This window comes from Capsicum annuum, chromosome 11 (assembly GCF_002878395.1).
Source record: "Capsicum annuum cultivar UCD-10X-F1 chromosome 11, UCD10Xv1.1, whole genome shotgun sequence".
Lineage (NCBI taxonomy): Eukaryota > Viridiplantae > Streptophyta > Magnoliopsida > Solanales > Solanaceae > Capsicum > Capsicum annuum.
In genome coordinates, this window is record NC_061121.1 from 49,987,695 (window position 1) to 50,009,361 (window position 21,667).

At 34.1% G+C, this 21,667-nt stretch overlaps 1 protein-coding gene across 1 annotated transcript; it reads left to right on the forward strand.

Annotated features, from left to right (window-relative positions):
* The first annotated feature begins 1,898 nt into the window (after positions 1-1,898).
* On the forward strand, positions 1,899-5,758 carry LOC107848523 (glyceraldehyde-3-phosphate dehydrogenase, cytosolic). Its single transcript, XM_016693309.2, has 11 exons — positions 1,899-2,053; positions 2,154-2,254; positions 3,549-3,664; positions 3,764-3,863; positions 3,957-4,103; positions 4,189-4,249; positions 4,337-4,434; positions 4,665-4,807; positions 4,924-5,007; positions 5,176-5,265; positions 5,486-5,758. Exons 1-11 carry the CDS (start codon positions 2,026-2,028, stop codon positions 5,529-5,531), a joined length of 1,014 nt encoding a protein of 337 aa, XP_016548795.1. The 5' UTR covers positions 1,899-2,025; the 3' UTR covers positions 5,532-5,758.
* The last annotated feature ends 15,909 nt before the right edge of the window (positions 5,759-21,667 follow it).

A 21,667-nucleotide genomic window follows, 5' to 3' on the forward strand; every position in this document is an offset into this window, starting at 1 on the left:
AAAAGACTCTCCTTTAGACAAAACTGTCTTTTCACTATTTTCTTCAATTTATTATTTAATTATTTTTATTATATTAGCTAGACTCCTAAAATATATGAGGCTCCTAAAATATATGGAAGGAGAATCAATTGATATTTTTCTTTTTACTGATTAATTAGAAAAATACTCCTAAAATAGGATAGAAAAATACCCCTAAAATAAGACTCTATTAAGAAAATAGTTCTATAAATATTGAGATGCACGTTAAACTAGAGAAGAAATCGGTTTACTTATTGAGAAAATATGATTGATGCTCATCTAACTTGATTCGATTGCATGCCTAGATTGGTGGATGCTTAATTTTCTAACCATCAACTTCTTCACTGTTTTTGTCAACATAATAGAATTCAACGTATGTGTATATATATTTTCTTTGTTTTCATTCAAGTCATTCTTAGTGTCAAAATTTTTGGTTAGACACTAATTATTTTCATCAAAACTGAAGCTTTGTGATCACTACTGTATTATTTTATTATAGTTTACAGTTGTAGATGAATTTACAGGTGGCAAATGAATGTCGGTCGGCTTTGAGAATTTTTTTAGCTAAAGATTAGGTTTAATTGTATTGTTTCGATTTTGAGAAATTTTTTTGTATAAAGGTAAAGTTTAGTTGTATTATTTGATATCTCTATTATCATATTATTTTGTTATAGTTTACATCCGGTAGAGGAGTATCAGATAAATTTGAGAAAATTTTTGTGTAAAAGTTAGATTTAGTTATATTATTTTGATGACTCTATCATTGTATTGTTTTGTTGCAGTTTACAGGTGGTAAATGAATGTAGATCGTCTTTGAATTTTTTTTTTTTTGGTAAAAGTTAGGTTTAATTAAATAAATCCTTCAAAATACGTTGAATTTAATTATTGTATTCATCTTTATTATTTAAATAAATATTCTATTTAGTGTAACGTTTAAATTCAATAAAGTGAGGTACACGCGCGAGGAGCGTACACCTAAACTAGTTATAAATAATGTTATGAATTTAAAGTATTAACTTTAATTTTTTAAATTTGAAAAGTAAAAAAAAATCTTAACCCACCCTTTGCACTTGAATATTAGTAAAAATTACATACTTATTTAATAAAATACTCGCGCGATCCATTTTACAAGTTACTATATTATGCAATATAAGTATTACTATTTAATAGTAATTAAATCAGATGTTTTATTTGTTATATTTTATTTAGTATAAGGGTAAAATTGTGATCTAACTTTAATTAAGTGGCTTTTCATTTTAGAATAGTTAAGATATTGATTGATTGCACTCATATTTTGTGATCTTAAGCTCCATAGCTCTGAAAATAATCGATAGCTTCCTACGTTTAGCTATAATTGTCTTCTCTTCAATTTGCTTATTGTAGGGCATCTGCATTTTACTCATTCCCAAACATTGTACTCATACTTTGTGATCTTAAGTTCCGTAGCTCCCAAATACATTTTTTTTTGGTTAATCTATATTTTGTGATCTCAATAACATAAACAATCTCTACATATTAATCTTCATTACAATCTCTACATATTAATCTTCATTTTTTTTTTCTAAAACAAGCAATAACTATAAGAAGCATTGATTCTTTTACAGAAAAAAAAGGAAAAAAGTAAAGGGACTTTAGAAAAAAGGGAAATAGTAAAGGGACTTTTTTTTTTCTTATTCTTTTTTATTAATGAAAAGAGGGTGATGGGAGTACGTACTACGTACAGAATAACATTTAATTACCAAAAACTTAAAGGGGTATTAGTGAACTTAATCATGAATTAGAAAACCAATTCTAACCCGTAGGTCTCGTTATTACCCACAAAAACTCATAACCACATTATTATTAGTGGTTGCTTTTGCTTCAAAACCTCGAGAATTCCGTTCTAAATCTATATTTATAAGCAAATCCCATTGTAATATTGCACTCTACTACTAAAAACTTTTCCTAGTAAAAGATTACTCAACTTCTTAAAACTCTTGTTTATTTATTTATAGTGTTATAAGCATCATGGGCAAAGTCAAGATCGGAATCAATGGTATTTTTTATTACTAGTAATTAATTGAATGTTTAGTGCCTCCATTAGTTTGTTACATTTGTTTTTCTTTTTAATGATCTTTTGGTTTTTATGTATGTAGGTTTTGGAAGAATTGGTAGATTGGTGGCTAGGGTGGCATTGCAAAGTGATGACATTGAACTTGTCGCTGTCAATGACCCTTTCATCACCACTGACTATATGGTTACTCCATTTCCCTTTTTTAACACTATGTTCTTTTATACTCATAAGACGTTCAAAATTCACTAATCCGATTAATCTTTTATTTACTCATTAACTCCTTTGTTGATTTGATTTGTTGTTGTTAATTTTAATTGCATGGTTTAGTTGCCACGGCTAGAGAATGTCATGGCAACTACAAAGGGTGTGGGTCACACTTAGAAGTTGATCTAGAGTATTGGAAGTAGGTTCAATTAGACCAATTATTTTTACCATATATAAAAGATCTCTGTGTGAAAAATCATGATAAAGTAGTTCAAATATTAAATTCGAACTCCTATTTTTAAAGATATTAGAATTTTCAATCTATTAAGTTTAGATATTGGATCAACCTATGATTGAGATTCCTATATCCCGAATCTTCACTTAGAATGGGAAGGATTTGCCCCTTTAGTGGGCCTACTCGACAGGACAAAAAAAGAAAAGAAAATGTTTCATATTCTTGGATCTATACAAGACAATATGATGCACTAAACTCACTAAACTCCCGATATACATGAGGTTTGGAGAAGAATTAGATCACAAGGGTCTATTGTATATAACCTTATCTTGCATTTCTGCAAGAGACTGTTTCTATAACTTGAATCAGTGACCTCTCGGATCTGTACACATGGGAAACAGAATTTAAATCATGTGTTAAGTATTAATGCATCTAGTACTATATCGTATTAATTATTTTGAGCCAAAAACATTGAATCTGCACTTACATTTCTGTACATGTAAGTCAATTTACGGTTTGACATTACTGCTTTTTTAACAGGTATTCTAGCAAAACTAATGTGTGTGTGATTACCACCATTGCATTTTTAGATAATCAGAAAAATTTGTGAATCCAATGAAACATGACCAAATGTGTGTGTGACGCCTTTCCTGTCTTTCCAATTTTCAATTGAATTTTCAGTTTTGTGTTTATTAATGCTCTTGCAAATCGCAAAACATCGTCGTAGTAGTAATTCCAAGATTAGGTTTTGCTTGCATGTACATATTTGCCATATCGACTTTCATAACCGTGCATTCTTTTTGGATGTACTCTGGATTAGTCACGTCAGTGTAGTATATATAGTTCCTTTTACTGATCTCATAGTTTCAAGTGCAACGAGTTTAATCAGTAGATTTAAAGGAATATTATATAGCATTTTCATATTGTGGATTTGTTCTTAGTGAGAAAATTTGGATTGGGATCAAATGCCTGATTTTCTAGCTGATATCTCACATTGTAATGTACATTTTGGTCTGATTTGAATGTTATGTTTTATAGACCTATATGTTCAAATATGACACTGTTCATGGCCAATGGAAGAAACACGAGCTTAAAGTTAAGGATGAAAAAACTCTTCTCTTTGGAGATAAGCCCGTCAAAGTATTTGGTGCTAGGTAACTAATTGCATTTCCAAGATTTCAACCATTTGCATTACATTGGAGTTTTTTTTTCTTTTTATATGTTTATCTGACTTTTCTTGGTGTGACAAACAGAAATCCCGAAGAAATTCCATGGGGTGAGGCTGGAGCAGAGTATGTCGTAGAATCCACTGGAGTTTTCACTGACAAAGATAAAGCTGCAGCCCACTTGAAGGTTTTCATTGTTCATTTTTGTATTTTATACACCGGCAGTTTAAAGAATCTTTTGTGCTAACGCAGATAATTTTGATGTTATTATCTTTCTTAGGGAGGTGCAAAAAGGGTTGTCATTTCAGCCCCTAGCAAGGACGCACCCATGTTTGTTATGGGTGTCAATGAGAAGGAATACAAAGCAGATGTTAACATCGTCTCTAATGCTAGTTGCACTACCAATTGTCTTGCTCCATTGGCCAAGGTTTTTTTTCTAGTCTGTTTGGTATCTAATCTCCATATTTTAGTTGATATCCAACTTTAATAGTGTCCATTTTCAATCATTACAGGTAATTAACGACAAATTCGGTATTGTTGAGGGACTTATGACCACGGTCCATTCTATTACTGGTAAGTTAAGCTCCTAGTTACTATTGCTCCTAGTTATTCATGTGTTAAACTTTGTTGATCACTAGTTGTTCTATATTTGTTATTTAGCAACACAAAAGACAGTCGATGGTCCTTCAATGAAGGACTGGAGAGGTGGACGTGCTGCTGCTCATAACATCATCCCTAGCAGTACTGGAGCTGCAAAGGTATTGCCAACTTAAACTTCCTTAGAAAGTCGCATGTAAATCTTATTCGTTGAAAAGGCAGTTTCGTGATTTTACCTTCATAGAGTAACATGTTCTATCTCTATTTGTATATATGTATCATATGTTCTGTATGCATTTTGTCAGCCGGTATACGCTTCAAAAGCTAGCATAAATTACCCTGTTTCCTCCTATATAGTATGCAATTTTACATTTTACATTTGATAATGTAGGCTGTTGGCAAAGTTCTGCCAGCACTGAATGGAAAGTTGACTGGGATGGCTTTCCGTGTTCCGACTGTTGACGTTTCAGTGGTTGATCTAACAGCGAGGCTTGAGAAAGCAGCCACCTATGATGAAATCAAAGCAGCTCTCAAGTATAAATACTTTTGAAATTCTCCAATTGAAGAATTTATAAGTTAATCTTAGGTCCAAAAAATTCACAGGTAGTTAATTTATTGACTTTTTATAAACTCCTTTTATTCTTTTACAGGGCTGAGTCTGAGGGTAGTATGAAGGGAATTCTTGGCTACACCGAAGACGATGTGGTCTCATCTGATTTTGTGGGTGATTGCAGGTGAGAGTGGTACTTAACATCTAACAGATCTAGACTAGGCATAACAGGTCCATTTGAACTCATTGTGTCTAGCTAAGACATATTGACATATACAGAAAGAGCAGAACTCACTGACTCTATATTCTTGATTTGCCATTGCTTAAAATTCTGATATGTCATGTGTGTCAGGTCAAGCATCTTTGATGCCAAGGCTGGTATTGCTCTCAATGGGAACTTTGTTAAGGTTGTCTCCTGGTATGACAATGAATGGGGCTACAGGTAAAGCTTTTACCAGAGTTTTTGCGTAGTATTGGACTAGAAAATATGGTGATAAGATATTGTTTGTGACCAAAGATGGATCGATTGTATGAGTGCAACTCAACCTATTACTTTATGCTCAAACTATTTACCCATGCAAAACAAATATAAAAGGTATATAGTTAGACTACTCATTTTGAACACTAGCTGTGGCTTATGTATATATCTTTTATTGTTGCAGTAACCGTGTTATCGACTTGATTCGTCACATGGCTACAGTTGCATAAACGGTTAATTTTCCTCGTGATGGCGGTTGGTTGGTTATAGTTGAGCAGAGAAGAATTGAAGAAGCTCTGGAATAATAGAGGAGTAGAGATCAGTGCACTATATGCAGAACAAATCTTTTCTGTTATTTTTGGAGTTTTATAAAAAAGTTTTGAGATTTTTTCAAGAGGATTTTTTAATGTTATAGTTCAGTATGAATAATAAGATGAATGAATGTGTTTTGCTCTTATTTTTTGTTAGAAAGGTGCAATTTTGGTACATTAAGAGATATTTCTTTTTGTGCAAGTTGAATGGTCGACTTGCAACTTTCAATTGAATGGCAGTAGTCAGTATTGCTCATGTTCAGCTTCATTGCTTTGTTAACGGAGCTTGCCGTACAATAGACCCTTCTTGTCCGACCTTTCCTTGGATCCTGCCCATACAAAACCAATCTCTCTCAAAATTTGATATCAAGAACATATTATACATCACTTATTGTTAGTACTTTAATTTAGGCATTCGATGTTTTGAACGACTCACAAACTGATTAATTTGAATTCATGCTAGAGAGGTCCACTTGGTAAATACATAATAAATCAATTAAGAACTTATTTAACTCAAAACCATTCTTTGTTGCCATAGCTTTGAAAACATATAAGAAAAATAAATGCCAAACATAAGCTTCATAATTTGATGAAAGGATGGAATTGGCATATGCGACTAAACACTGGCAAACCTTATTATAAAGAGGGGCAAACCTTATTATAGACTAGATGTTAACATTGGCCCAAAGCAGTCCACAACGGAGCCCAACTCCAGATTCATACCCGAGCCCAATTCAATATTTGCACTCTTTTATTTTGCAATATTTTATGTACACATAAAAGACATTTGGACTATTCTAGAAGATGGATTTTCCATATATTTTGATTGAATAAAATAGTTGAGTTTTCTCTCTCTTCGTCTTTACGAGTTCTAGGGTTTCTTGCCCACATTTTGATGGCAATCTAGAGTTGTGAAGCTCTAACATGATATCAGAGCAGTGATACGTGATCCTCCCCTCTTCCTCTTTCTTCCGATACTACCCGTGATGGATTTTGTTGAGATAATTTCAAGTGCGTTTTTCGGTTTCCATGGAGTTTTCGGTGGATTTCTCATCGAAGTTCTTGTATGACAAGTCGTTACTTCTTCAGGTCACGAAAAGGGCGGTGATCGATTTTTTTACTTCGATACTCATATTTACTGTGTAGTTGTTGATATAGATTCCGTGACCTTATCGATTTCTTTGCTCACAATCTTTGTAAATTTGTTCTAGTTGAATAGATAGTTATTATAGCTATGGCTACAGATAACACGAATAGTAGTGTGGGTTTTGATGAGTTTACTGTTTCCCAACTCATCTCCTATACTTACACTCTTCTGACAATCCTGTCACTCACTTAGTATCTCCTCTTTTAGATGGTACTGGTTATTATTTGGTGGAAGAATATGCTGACTGCCTTGTCTGCCAAAAACAAGATGGGAATAGTTACTAGGGCTGTGACCAAAACTAGCACCTAACTCCTCTTATTTCCCTTTTTATGAAAGGTACAATAACATGGTTATTGCCTGCTTTCAACTGATTTAGCAACTAGTGTTATATATTTTGACTCTGCTAAAGATATTTTGTCTAATATTAAGGAGAGGTTTGGCCAATTCAATAGAAAAAAAAATATATCCCAATCTAAAGAGAAATCAATTCCACCATCCAAGGCTCTTCAAGTATAGCATCTTATTTTACTAGGATGCGTAACCTTTGGGATGAGTTAAATACCTCTTATGCTGGCCCTGTCTGTACATGTGGGGCTTTGGGAAAGGTCATGGAACAACAAAAGTTATTTCAGTTTCTTAGTGGGCTCAATAAGAAATATTCTCTGTGTAAAGCAATCTGCTGATGATGCCCACACTACCTTCCCTCAGCAGTTCATATTCCATGCAGCAACATGTTGAGAAACAAAAGGAATCATGTGGCCCAATTCCCAGTTTCTCCAATAATTCTTCAACTTTTCATACAGTTTCACATAACAGTTCTTATGGAAGAGGGTATAACCAGAGATTTTAGTTTGAACCAAAGAGAAATCTCACCTCTTCATTTCAAATTGATTAAAAAAGAAACTACAATTCCAACACTCTCAATTCCTACCACAATGATGGTAGAAGGCCCCCAATTTCCAACATTGGTCCCACTTCACCACTTTTTTTGTAAATATTGCAAAAAATCTGGATATCTCACTGAGAAGTGTTACAAACTTCACGGCTATCCTCCAGACTTCAAATTCACAAAAAAAAGAAATCTGTCTCTTTTGCTCAATATGACGCCCAACTTGCTAAACCTATAATTTACTTCTTGAAACTTGATGATGGAGATTTTAGGTTGACAAAGGACCAATTTCAACATTATCAGCATTTGCAACATTTACACCACACATTTAACAACAACTCTTCATCTATAAATCACATCACTCCTGATTATTAAACTAAAGAGTTTGCACACTTAAAAGGTATGTTCAATCACCCTGATGTTGATTCTACTGCTTTTCATGCTAGTTTTGTGTCTACTTTAGATTTAAATCCTTGGGTAATTGACTCTGCATAAACAAACCATGACTCCTCACAAAACCCTTCTTCACACCTAACTCCTCTAGTGATACCTCTTTTAATCAGTTTTCCTAATGAGCATAAAGTTAAGGTTGTGTCTACTAGTTCACTAAATCTTACACAAGACATGTAACACCCCGTATTTTTGGGCTAGACTTTGAAGCATCATTCTTATGTGTGTTAAATCTAATCCCATGAATTTCTTTTGTAAAAACGTGTCATGATCTTTATCCCAGTGTGTGAAGTGACCTCGAGGTGAAAAATTATCATAAGAATCACTTAGAACAAAGTTGAGCTAAAAGCCTTTGATTCACCCAAAATTTGGTATTCGATTCAACAAGGTCTAATTTGAACGTGTATAACTTTTGATTAATGTAGAATTTTTCAGCTCAAACCCACCAAATTGTAGATAATTGAGTCATCTTTCCAATGATACTAATTTTTCTTTAATATGATACCCAAGAGAAAAGTTATAACCATTTTCGTAAGAGAGGCAATGAGGGCACGTGATTAGCCACAGCGCGCCCTATAGTTCACCATGGTAGAGCCCGCGATTCCCGCTCCAGTGCACTGTACCATAGCCCGCGGCGACTGCTCCATAGCCCGCCCCTAAATTTTTCCAGCTTTTGTTCTCATTTATTCAAGGAACAAATGGGTTTTTTCCTTTCACCCAAGGGGTCCATAACATGGGATTAAGGGTCCTAAAAGGCAAAATTAGCCCCTTTATTCATAAATCCTCTCAAAAAAAACCATTCTCTCTCAAGAACAAACCCTAGCCTCTCTAAAATTCAAGCTTAAGCTTCAAGAAAACCACCAAGAACTTTCACAAATTCATCAATTAAATTATGTTAGATGTTCATCCATGGGTCCCTTTCACCCATGGAGTCCAAGAACCCATTTTCAAGATTTAAGTTATGATTTTGACTTGTTATTATGGGTTATCTTCATAAAGTTATGATGAATCATGATTATGAATTATGTTTACCAAGTGTTTTGATAGAAAGAGCCCTTACACGTTTGAAAGTTGAAGTGTGTTTATCTATATCTTGGTAATTTGATTTCAAGTTATGATTTCAATTGTTTTCACGTGGAATGCATTATAGTATGTTTAAATATTATAGTTTCCATATCATGTTCATGAGAATTCAAAATAAAACCTTCAGTTTATGATTTGGTCATGTGATCGTGCTATCTTATCATATTTAAAAGCACCCCTATGTTAAAGTCTTGGTCTCTATGTATTTGATGAAATGGTTAAGTGATTAATTGTGAACAATGATTTCGTTCTATGGTTTTAAAGCTTTCATGTGACCCTGTTGTTATTGTTATCAAGTTCTAGGGGTTATGAATACCTAGAATTTAGCTGTTTACCTAGTTTTCAGTACCCACAGAATGATTTCACAATATACCATGAACATTCTCTTTCAGTCAGTTATTATGACCAGTTATTAGTACAGTTAAACTTAGTTCAGTCCATTAATCGGTGTCATTTCAATTGGGAGTAAGATTTAGTACCGAGCGAACCTAGGGATGAGGGCTCATTCGTCAGTTAGGACTGGGTCCTTAGAAGCAATCCTTAAGTTCCAAAACTATGTAGCCAGCGTAGGTTATGAGATGTCACCTGCCAGTTTAGGACTAACACTCCCTGGGATCACCCGCTAGTTTAGGACTGATATCAGGGGTTTTCCACTAGATTAAGACTGACTCCACATCCATTATTAGTACTCGTGGCACGGTACTAGTATCCTTCCAACTGGGGTCACAGGTTGTACCCCGATCCGCTCAGATTGGGGCATGTCAGTTAGATGATACCTCCCACAGCTTTAGTTTTGGTATTCAGTACAGAATTCAGATTATTTTGGCTTGACCATAGCATACTGTTTATTAGTATTTAGTTACCAGATTTCAGTATCTCAGTTTACAGACTATTCTAGAATCACGTTATATGCTTGGTTGTGTATACTCAAATTTTACAGTTTTCATGTATCTATGCATCAGTTATCTCATATTATTCAACCAGTTAGTTATTAGTCTTGTTCATTTAGATTTTAGTATTTCCATGTACGTCTGTTATTATTGTTTTCATACACAGTTAGCCCATACATATCCACCTAACCTCATCTCGCATACTAATACATTCAAAGTACTAATCGTATACTCATTTCTTGCGCTATGATATTTAATATCTAGGTTCAGACGCTCAGTTTCCTGACCGCCCTTAGACAAATCAGATTATCATCATCAGCAGTTGTGAGTCCTGATATTTCGAGGACATGATTTTCTTATTTCAATTAATCTTCGTAGTTTAGTATTTCTGTTTAGTCAGAGTTAGTTGGGGGTTTGTCCCATCAGCTCCACAGTCATTTAGTTTTAGAGTCTTTCAGACATACAGACAATTAGTCAATTTATCAGTTGTTTTAAACAGTCTTTTAAGTATGTTATTAGGAATTATTCATGATTCAGTATATTAATACCTTATGGAATTTTTAGTAAATTTCCACACATGTCTTATGCTATCAGTTTTATTCAGTGCTCATAGTAGGTACCAGATCATTGGTTAGCTTGTGGTCTTTCAGGATCGTAAGCACCATGTGGCATCCAGGGTGTATTCCCAAGGCATTACAAACTTGGTATCAGAGCCTAAGGTTTTACAGTGTCCTAAGGAGTCTGAAACCCGCATTGAGTAGAGTCTTGTGCATGTGTGTGAAATGCGCCATACTTATGAAAAAGAGGCTACAAGATGTTTTAAGAGATGTTTCTCTTCTTTCAAGTCTCAGATTGTGCTATAGAAAAGTTCTCTAAGAAACTTATACAGATTCTCATCTTGCTTTATTCATGCCAACTTTGCCTTATTTTCAAGGTAACAGAAATAGTCAAGCTCAAATCTTTACAGATAAAGCTTTCTCAGACAGTCCCCATAGACAGTTATGGGATTGCATATGAAATTAAAAGGATCCCATCAGGTCCCTTATGTTCTACACTTTGAAAGTGTTTGTCCATGTACATGAAAATCGTGCACTAAGTCAAAGTCAGATGTGCTTTTAGATTCTTTTCCAGAATCCTATGAGAGCATATGACCTAGAGTTAGAGGCATGAACCCAGAAGTTTAGCAGCATTAAAGTGGGGATAGTATTATTTGGATTTAGTAAATTTTATGTCCATTAGGCTAGTTGTATGAAGGTGAATCAGTAGGCTTGAAACAGTGTATGCAAGAATTTAAGTTGTTGATTCAAAATATAAAATATAGAGATGTGATATTAGTAGGCTATAAAGGAAGTTAGTATGGTTCATTAAGAGTTTGAGAATATCCATGTTAAGTGATAGAATCTAAGCTTGAATCTCTGAAGATTGAGCTAATGGAAAGTAGAGTTGAAGCACTAGATGGTGTGAACCCATGGTATGGCGATACTCTTGGAAATTCTACGTTAGTCAGTGTTTTAGTTGTTGTATGATGATTGTTGAGGCTATATAAATCTAAGAATTGTGTATTAGAATGAAGTACTAGCAGTGGGCCTTACATTATTAGATATAGTCTTTCAGGGTAAGTATAGTATTTATGTCATCATTCTACCCCAGACTCTAGAGTCAAGTGGTGACAGTTCAATTTAGAGTTGTTGATTAAGTAGTTCATAGACTTAGAATGATGGCTTTAAGCTAAGGGGGAGATGTTAGAACAAGTAACCAAGTCAGGTTCTTAGATCCTAGTAGTGATGCCAGTATGTGTAGAAAAGCAGTAGGAGAGGATGATGCCCAACCAATTCTTATCTCAGTGCGAATTTTTGCACTTCAGCCATCACGACACCTACTCATTCCTTACATGTCAGCTTCATGGTCATAGTTCATGTTTATGCACATCATAAAGAACCATGTACGCTTCCAGTTCCTTGTATGAGGAGTTCTAGTTCACCCAGTTGTCTGAATCATATTCCATGAATTTATGAACTCCAAACTCAGGTCATGCAACTCATGAATCATGTATTCATGTTTTACAGCATGCTCAGTTCCCATGACTCATGATACACTCCTAATGATCAATGAAATTCTAATTATGTCATGTATATCCTCAGTTTAGATCTCTTGATGAATCCATGATATTGATTTTATATTCCTCAGACCTCAGTTTTAGATTCTAGATGTTCAGTCATGATTTAGTCCGTGAGTGTTCCGTACATCATCTCAGCCTTCCTTAGTGTTTCAGCCAAGTTAGTATCATTCGGGGAATGAGATGTCCAGGGGGGGGGGGAGAGAAATGTATTAAATGCCCTGAGTTTTCATGGTCTAAACCACTTAACTTTTCTTTACGAAATAAGATCCAGCTTGAAGTAATGGGTACTCATAAGTTGGTTCTCTCATTTCTATCCCAACCTTATAACCATTCTCATATCATTACATGTATTCATGAAATCAGTTCAGTTTATGTATTATGCTCAAACTCAGTTATGTAATCATGTTACAAGTCACGTTCCAAGTCATGCCTGTTCAGAATATGATCTCATTTTCCTTAGTACTCTCAGTCTAACCAGTCTCATTCGGGGAAGAATGATTCCAAGGGGGATATAATGCAACACCCCATATTTTTAGGCTAGACTTTAAAGCATCGTTCTTAGGTGTGTTAGCAATAATCCCATAAATTTATTTTGAATACACGTGTCATGATTTGTATACCACTATATGAAGTGATCTCGAGGTGAAAAAAAATCATAAGAATCACTTAGAACAAAGTTGAGCTAAGAGCCTTTGATTCGCTCAAAGTTTGGTATTCAATTCTACAAGGGTCTACTTTGAACATATATAACTTTTGATATGCATAGAATTTTGCAGCTCAAGGCCCACCGAATTGTAGATAATTGAGTCAGCTTTCCAACGATATCAATTTTGCCTTAATCCGATACCCGAGTGAAAAGTTATAGCCATTTTTCTGAGAGAGGCAATGAGAGTGCGCGATTAGCCATGGCGCGCCCTGTTGTGCACCACAGTGGAGCCCGAGGTGCCTGCTCCAGTGCACTCCACCAGAGCCCGCGGTGCCTGTTCCAGAGCCTGCCCCTCAATTTTTTCAGCTTTTTATTCTTATTTATGCAAGGACAAATGGGTCTTCTACCTTCACCCAAGGGGTCCATAACACGAGACTAAGGGTCCCAAAAGGTAAAATTAGCCCCTTTATTCACAAAATTATCTCAAAAGAAATCATTCTCTCTTAATAAAAAACCCTAGCCTCTCCGAGATTCAAGCTCAAGCTTCAAGAAAACCACTAAGAACTTTCACAAATTCATCAATTAAGGTATGTAAGACGTTCATCCATGGGTCTCTTTCACCCATTGAGTCCAAGAACCCATTTTCAATATTTTAGTTATGATTTTGACTTGTTATTATAGGTTATCTTCATGAAGTTATGATGAATCTTGATTATGAATTATGTTTACCAAGTGTTTTGATAGAAAGAGCCCTTATACATTTGAAAGTTGAAGTATGTTCATCTATATCTTGGTAATTTGTTTTCAAGTTATGATTTCAATTATTTTCACGTGAAATGCATTATAGTATGTTTAAGTATTGTAGTTTCCATATCATGTTCATGCGAATTTCGAATAAAACCCTCAGTTTATGATTTGGTCATACAATCATGCTATCTTTTCATGTTTAAAAACACCCCCTGTTAAAGTCCTGGTCCCCATGTGTTTGATGAAATACTTAAGTGAATAATTATTAACAATGATTTCCTTCCATGGCTTCAAAGTTTTCATGTGTACCTGTTGTTATTGTTATCGAGTTTTGGGGGTTATGAATACCCAAAATTTAGCTGTTTACCTAGTTTTCAGTACCCACAAAATGATTTTAGAATACACCATGAGCATTCTCTTTCAGTCAGTTATTATGACCAGTTGTTAGTTCAGTTAAACTTAGTTCAATCTAGTAATCGGTGTCAGTTCAGTTAGCAGTAGGATTTAACACCGAGTAAACCTAGGGATGAAGGCTCACCCATCAGTTAGGACTGGTTCCTTAGAAGCAATCCTTAAGTTCTAGAACTATGTAGCCAGCGTAGGTCATGAGATGTCACCTATCAGTTTAGGACTGACACTCTTAGGGATCACCTGCCAGTTTAGGACTGATCTCAGGGGTTACTCGCTAGATTAGGACTGACTCCATAACCATTATTAGTATCCGTGGCATAGTACTAGCACCCTTCCAACTGGGGTCACAAATTGGACCCCGATCAGCTCAGACTGGGGCATGCCGATTAGATGATACCTCCCGCAGTTTAAATTTTAGTATAGAATTCAGATAAGTTTTTCTTGATCATAACATACAGTTTATCAGTATTCAATTACTAGATATCTGTGTCTCAGTTTATAGACTATTCCAGAATCACGTTATATGCTTGGTCATGCATACTCAGATTTTGTAGTTTTCATGTATCTATGCACCAGTTATCTCATACTATTCATCTAATTAGTTATTAGTCTTGTTCAGTCAGATTTCAGTATTTCCATATATGTCTGTTATTACTATTTTCATGCATAGTTAGCCTATGCATATCAGCCTAACCTCATCTCCCATACCAGTACATTCAAAGTACTAATCACCTACTCATTTCTTGTTCTATGAAATTTAATATCATAGGTTCGGATGCTCAGTTTCCTAACCGTGCTTAGAAAGATCAAATTATCAGTAATAACAGTGTTAAGTCCTTATATTTCAAGGACATAATATAGTTTTCATGTATCTATGCACCAGTTATCTCATACTATTCATCCAATTAGTTATTAGTCTTATTCAGTCAGATTTCAGTATTTCCATTTATGTCTATTATTACTATTTTCATGCATAGTTAGCCTATGCATATCAGCCTAACCTCATCTCCCATACCAGTACATTCAAAGTACTAATCACATACTCATTTCTTGTTCTATGATATTTAATATCATAGGTTCGGATGCTCAGTTTTCTAACCGCGCTTAGACAGATCAGATTATCAGTAATAACAGTGTTGAGTCCTTATATTTCAAGGATATAATTTCTTTATTTCAGTGTATCTTAGTAGTTCAGTATTATTATTCAGGTGGAGTTAGTTAGGGGTTTGTCCCGTCAGTTCCATAGTCAGTCAGTTTTAGAGTCTTTCAGACATACAGACAGTTAGTTAGGTTATCAATTATTTTAAGCAGACTTTTTAGTATGTCTTTAGGCATTCAGATTCATGATTCAGTATGTTAAAAACTTATGGCATTTTTAGTAAATTTTTGCACATGTCTTATGCTATCAGTTTTATTTAGTGCTCACAGTAGGTACCAGATCATGGGTTAGTTTGTGATCTTTTGGGACCGTAATCATCTTGTGGCATCTAGGGTGTATCCCAGGGCGGTACAAGACATGACCTTACTCAATTTACTTTTAGTCCTTTTTTTCATTTCAATCTCTTTTCTGATCATAAATTTCTTTCTCAATTTGATTGTACTGCCCTTTTTACCAAGTCTAACTGCATTTTACCGGGCCCTTCTCTAAAGAGGTAGTTGGAAATTGATAAAGCTACAAATGGTCTATACTACATCAACTCCACTGATTCTACCACTACATTTGTTCCTTCAAGTTTTCTTTACTCCGTCACTTGCACTTCTTCCATGTTTATACTGATTCTGCTTATGTAAATACAATTAATTTCAATAAAAATGATTTGTTTTGGCATCAAATATTTGGTCATATATGTTATTACAAAATGAAATCAATTGACTTTTTATCTAGGAAGATCATTAACTGACAAAATTTTATTTGTGATGTTTTTCCTAAAGCAAGACAACATAGATTACCTTTCCCTCTTAGATCTACCCAGTATTCTTAACCCTTTCGACTTATTCAGAAAAATGTTTGGGGTCCTTACCAGATCCAAACATACAATGGTTTTAGATATTTTTTAACCCTGGTCAATGATTTTACCAGGGTCATCTGGACTCATCTGTTGTCTACAAATGCAAATGCATCTTCTGTTTAAATTTTTTGTCTCCATGGTCAAAGTTCATTACCATTCATCAGTTCAAATATTTAGATCAGACAATGCTTTTGAATTAGGACATAGCACTGATCTTCAAACTTTTTTCTCTACCAATGGAATCCTTTACCAAACTACTATCCCACATACTCCTCAATAAAATAGAGTTGCGGGAAGGAAACACAAACATCTTCTGATAGTTTCCAAAGCTTTACTTTTTATAGTCTAAACTTCCTTTAAAGTACTGGAGTGAATGTTTTTTAATTGATACTTATTTGATTAACAGATTTCCCTCTGTTATTTTAGATAATATATCCCCCTTTGAAAAATTTCATAGTATTCCTCCTTCCTATGAACATTTAAAAAGTTTTGGTTGTCTTGGTTATGCAGCTTCTCCTGAATCTCATAGAGATAAATTACAACCCAGGTCCATCTCTAGTGTTTTCTTAAGCTATCCTTGTAGTAAGAAGGGATACAAATTACTTAACCAACTTATCATACTTTTAATTCTCTTGTTCCCTCTCTCCATCCTCCTCTTGTGTTTGTTGACTCTACATCAGATGATGCTCATCCCTCATTTTTCCTATTTCCACTTCTCCAGTCTCCCCTTCCCCTGCTTCTACAACTGTTCCTACTACTTTACTTTCTTCCACCCCTATCTCTTCCTGTACATTTTCTCCTCCTAGGATAAGTACCAGACAATCAAATCCTCCTTATCATATTTCAAACTATATTTGTTCCTCTGTTCTGTCCAGTTCTTCTCCCTTTTAGGTTAATTCCAAGGTATCTACTGTTGACTTATACATGCATGAACCTCAATTTTATAAGCATTCTGCTTTTAGTCCTGCCTGGCAAGAGGCCATGCTACAAGAATTTAAGGCTCTTGAAGACAACCATACATGGATATTGTTCCTCTTCCTTCTCATAAGAAGGTTATTCCATGTAAATGGGTGTATAATATCAAATAAAGGTCTGATGATACTATTAAGAGGTATAAAACCAGTCTGGTTAGTAGGGGTGATACTCAAAGAGAGGGCATTTATTACCATGATACTTTCTCTTTTATGGTCAAACTGACTACTATTAAGTGTCTTTTATCTCTTGCGGTAAAGAATCATTGGACTATTTTTCAGTTAGATGTCAATAATACCTTTCTTCATAGGGATATTCATAAGGATGTTCACATAAAAATTTCTTCTGGCCTTGAGATCACTTCCACCTTTCCTGTACAACTTCTTTAGTTTGCAAATTCAGAAAGTCTTTATATATCCTTAAGCAGGCTTTCAGACAGTAGTTTTCCAAAATTTTTGAAGCCTTGTTATCTAGAGGATGCATTGCTAGCAAGCATAACTACTCTCTTTTCACTAAATCCTCTAGTGATTCTTTAGTCATATTGGTGGTTTATATGGATGATATTCTGTTTGCTGGTTCTGATATTGCTGAGATAACCCAGATTAAGTATTTTCTTGATCAACAATTCAAGATATAAGATTTAGATTTGGTTTATTATTTTTTGGGTTTAGAAATTGTGAATCATGCTTTTGGCTATCTCATGTATCAACATAAATATACTTCTTATTTGTTGGAAGAATTTCACTGTTTCAATTTTACTCCTGTTGCTTCTCCTCTAGAACTCTCTGTTAAGTTGTTTCATGCCATGGGTGATCCCTTACCTGATCCATTTATCTTCAGATGCCTAGTTGAGAAACTTAATTTTCTCCAACATACTAGGCTTGATATTTTATTTGTTGTGTAACATCTTAGTCAATTCCTTCAAAAACTATCTATACCTTATTTGAGAGTTGTGTTACATGTCCTAAGATATCTATTGAATGCTCCTGGTTAGGGCATTTTCTTACCCGCTTCCCCCAGTTTCTCCCTATCTACATATGCTAATTCTGACTGGACTGCATGCCATCAGTCCAGGAAATCTGTAACTGATTATTTTGTTGTCTTTGGTGATTATCCTATTTCTTGGAAAGCAAAAAACAACCTACTATTGCTTTTTCTTCTACTGAGGTTGAGTATAGGGCTTTGCGCAAGGTGGTTGCTGAGGTTATATGGTTCACTCATTTATTTGCTGACACAAGTTTGATTATTCATGCTATTGTGCCCATATTTTATGACAGCCAGGCTACTACGCACATTGCTAAGAATCCTTTTATTCATGAGCGTACAAAACCCATTGAGATTGATTGCCATTATGACCGTGATTATCTTTTTGCTCATCTTATTTCTCTCCATCATATTTCTTCTGCAGCTTAGTTGGATGACATCATGACTAAGACTTTAAGTGGCTCTCTTCATCACACTCTTTTGGGCAAGCTAGGAATTCTCACACCCTCCAGCTTTGTGGGGGGGGGGGGGGGAGGAGGTGTTAACATTGGCCCAAAGCATTCCACAACGGAGCCTAACTTCTGATTCATACCCGAGCCTAATTCAATAGTTGCTTTCTTTTATTTTGTAATATTTTGTGTACATATTGGACTATTCTAGAAGGTGAATTTTTCAGATATTTTGATTGAATAAAAGAGTTGGGGTTTCTCTCTCTTCGTCTTTACGAGTTTTAGGGTTTTTTGCCTATAGTTTAATGGCGATCTAGAGGTGTGAAGCTCTAACACTTGATTCTTTTTTTAAAAAGAAGTTATTCACTTAATCATTAAATGAAGAGAATAATAACAACATTATAAAAGGGTAAATTTGTTTGTTTGTATTTTTTTACATTGTTAATAAACTTAGGTAATTAAAACACTTGTTACAAAAAGTATGAAAATAAGAGCAGGGAGTTCCAAGCTACAAAGGAAATTAGTTCTTACCAAACAAATCTCTTTCTTAAAAATAACAGCTTCCTTCAGTAAGCATCAACAATAGAAATGAGCATTATCATAAACTACTTAACTTTTTCGTGCTTCACACAATTACAAATAACTTCTTTGTTCTTGTAGTCAATATAGGATAATTGCATGCCAATTATAGATTACTCTTTTAATGTCTAAATAGACAATATTCAATATTGACCAGGACATGATATAACATGTTATTAATGTTTAGAATAGTTTAATATTCAATAGATTTTGCACCCTTGTAGGCACAAGAACCATGATCTAATCTTTCTACTTTTTTTGAACATTTAGTGTAATTCATTGAAGAAAAGGAATTTTTCTATATTTTGAGCAACATTTAATGTAACAAATTTCTTTGCCTTGGAACACACAAAACAAATATCCTTGTCAAAAGATGTAATATAGAAGCTGAAAACTCAAAAGGTTTGAAAATTACTTTAATGTATATTTGTTTAGTTTTTCTGCACTTTACGAAATTTACACTTATTCTTAAAAAAAAATTAGTAACTACAAAAAGATAGACTTATCCGAATTAGATATAACTATAGACATATAATGGTGGGAAGATATCGAATGTACATATGGAAAGATTTCAGGAAAATAATCTAATATAAAACATTACATTACAATCTATTTTTACCAAAAGTGAAAGAAACAGAATGTTGACAAAAAAATAGAATAAAGTTCATGTGAATTCTTTAAAACTTTAACTTCAATAATCATTATATTATGAAAATTTTTCGGTGCTCCAAAGAGAAATCTCTTGTGCTCTAAAGCCTCCCGTAAAGATGTTCTGCTCCAAAAATTGAACTTCACTGTCCCAAAGAATGTCAACATTCTTAATTTTGTAGATCGTATACTCCAACTCATGCACATAAGGCAACAAAATATGGGACAAAGTTATCTACACATACGGTTCTTCCTTGTTGAAACTGACACTAAAAATCATATAACCATAGTGATACGATATAAGTGGGTTAAATCAGGATAGTCCGATCAGCTTTCTATCTAAAAGTTAAGTATGACTAAAATCTATATAAAAGCTAATAGAAATTCAATGTTTCATGTGAATACAATCAATATGGTTACTTCGGTTGGTTTAAAAACCAACCAATCTAAACTTTTTTTCCTTTGTCAAGAAAACAAGCCATCCTCTGAAGTCTAAAGAGACCAAAATTATTACCATTTCAAGAAAGTAAAAAAGGCCAAATGGGAGGGAAGGGGGGGAGGGGAAGGTACAAATGTGGAATCGGAAATTTGATCCTAAATACACAGTTAATTATACCGGAGCACATACAAATAAATTTAATTGGCATAAAATTATAATAGTAATGACAACCAAAAAAGAAAAAAAATGAACCTGTCATTTTCTTTCAAGTTCCTATTGATCTTCCTTCACCATGCCAAGCTATATTGCCTAGATAGCTGAAAGAGGCACATAATATGAGCATAAAAAGACTATTATATGCATTCAATAATCATCCAGTTTCAAATAATTAAGTTGATGGAAAGCTAATATGCTTGTCATGTTAATTAGTAGAAGTAAATTCCTGCTTAGGCAATATGCTTGACTACAATTAGTTAGATAAGTTGCTAAAACATAATGAAAAATAAATAACTCAATAACTGTATTGTTCAATAAAAACACACAAACTTTATTGAGAAGGTTCATTTTGATCCTCCCACTTACTCGTAGGTTGCTCCTTTTTAAGAAGATCTGAAATCAGTTCATCCTTCAGATTAAAAAATCACAATGTTGTTAAACTACTAATTGGCCAGTAAAAATGTGGCTTAACATTATTTTTTTAAAAAGAGAATTTATTCAATATCAAACAAAATATATACAATCAACATCATATCTAAGCACGATATATTAAAGCAACAACATAAAAGACAATTACATTCGTTCAAGTGTATTTCAAATAGGCTATATCAACATACAAGAAAACTAAATCTTTTAAGAGAGTTAAACAAATAAAATATTCAAATAATGATAAAAATTTGGTAAAAAAAATCATCCACTCTCCAAAAAAATAAGTTTATCAACCATCTAAGGCTATGTACTTTTATGAGTTGTGCAAAGGGAAGTAAACTATCACTTTTCGAATGAATTTTTGAACTATCATGTAAAGAAGTAGAATTGGTATTCTTATATTACTACGCTTGGAAAAATAATGATAATAATGATCCTGATCTCATAGTGCAGTGAAAAATATTTCTTTTATAGTTCTCTTATCAGCAGCTTGATGCCTAACAGAATGAAAGATAATTTTAGATTTCTATATTGAAGTTTAGGTGAACTACTTCCCTATAAATTTAGCAAAACCAAATGAACCTTTCCTCTTGTTTTCAGAAAAGCAGACCCCCTCCTTCCTATGTAATTGGTTGAATAGAATTCAATACAAAGAATTTTTAAAGGCATTCTACAAACCATTAGTTTCAACTTTTGGAGCTCGCCAGTATCAACTTGTTTTCTTACATGACCCAAATCAACATAGTTTCACTTAAGTCCTTATCAGATGAGCTGATCTGTACAAACATCAATGCTTTGATTCCCCACCTACAGGGAAGTTCAATTTAGTAAACGTTGAACTTTGGAAATCAGGATCTTACGACTTGCAATACTGTGTGTATTTGGAAATCAAACTTTGAACTATTTGATTCCCTAGTGAATCTTGGAGTAGAGGTGTCAACTTGGAGT

Coding starts and splice junctions, on each gene's coding strand:
- LOC107848523 (XM_016693309.2), top strand. CDS start 2,026: ATGGGCAAAGTCAAGATCGGAATCAATG. Junction 4,435..4,664: donor GCAGTACTGGAGCTGCAAAG/GTATTGCCAACT, acceptor TTGATAATGTAG/GCTGTTGGCAAAGTTCTGCC. Junction 5,008..5,175: donor GATTTTGTGGGTGATTGCAG/GTGAGAGTGGTA, acceptor CATGTGTGTCAG/GTCAAGCATCTTTGATGCCA.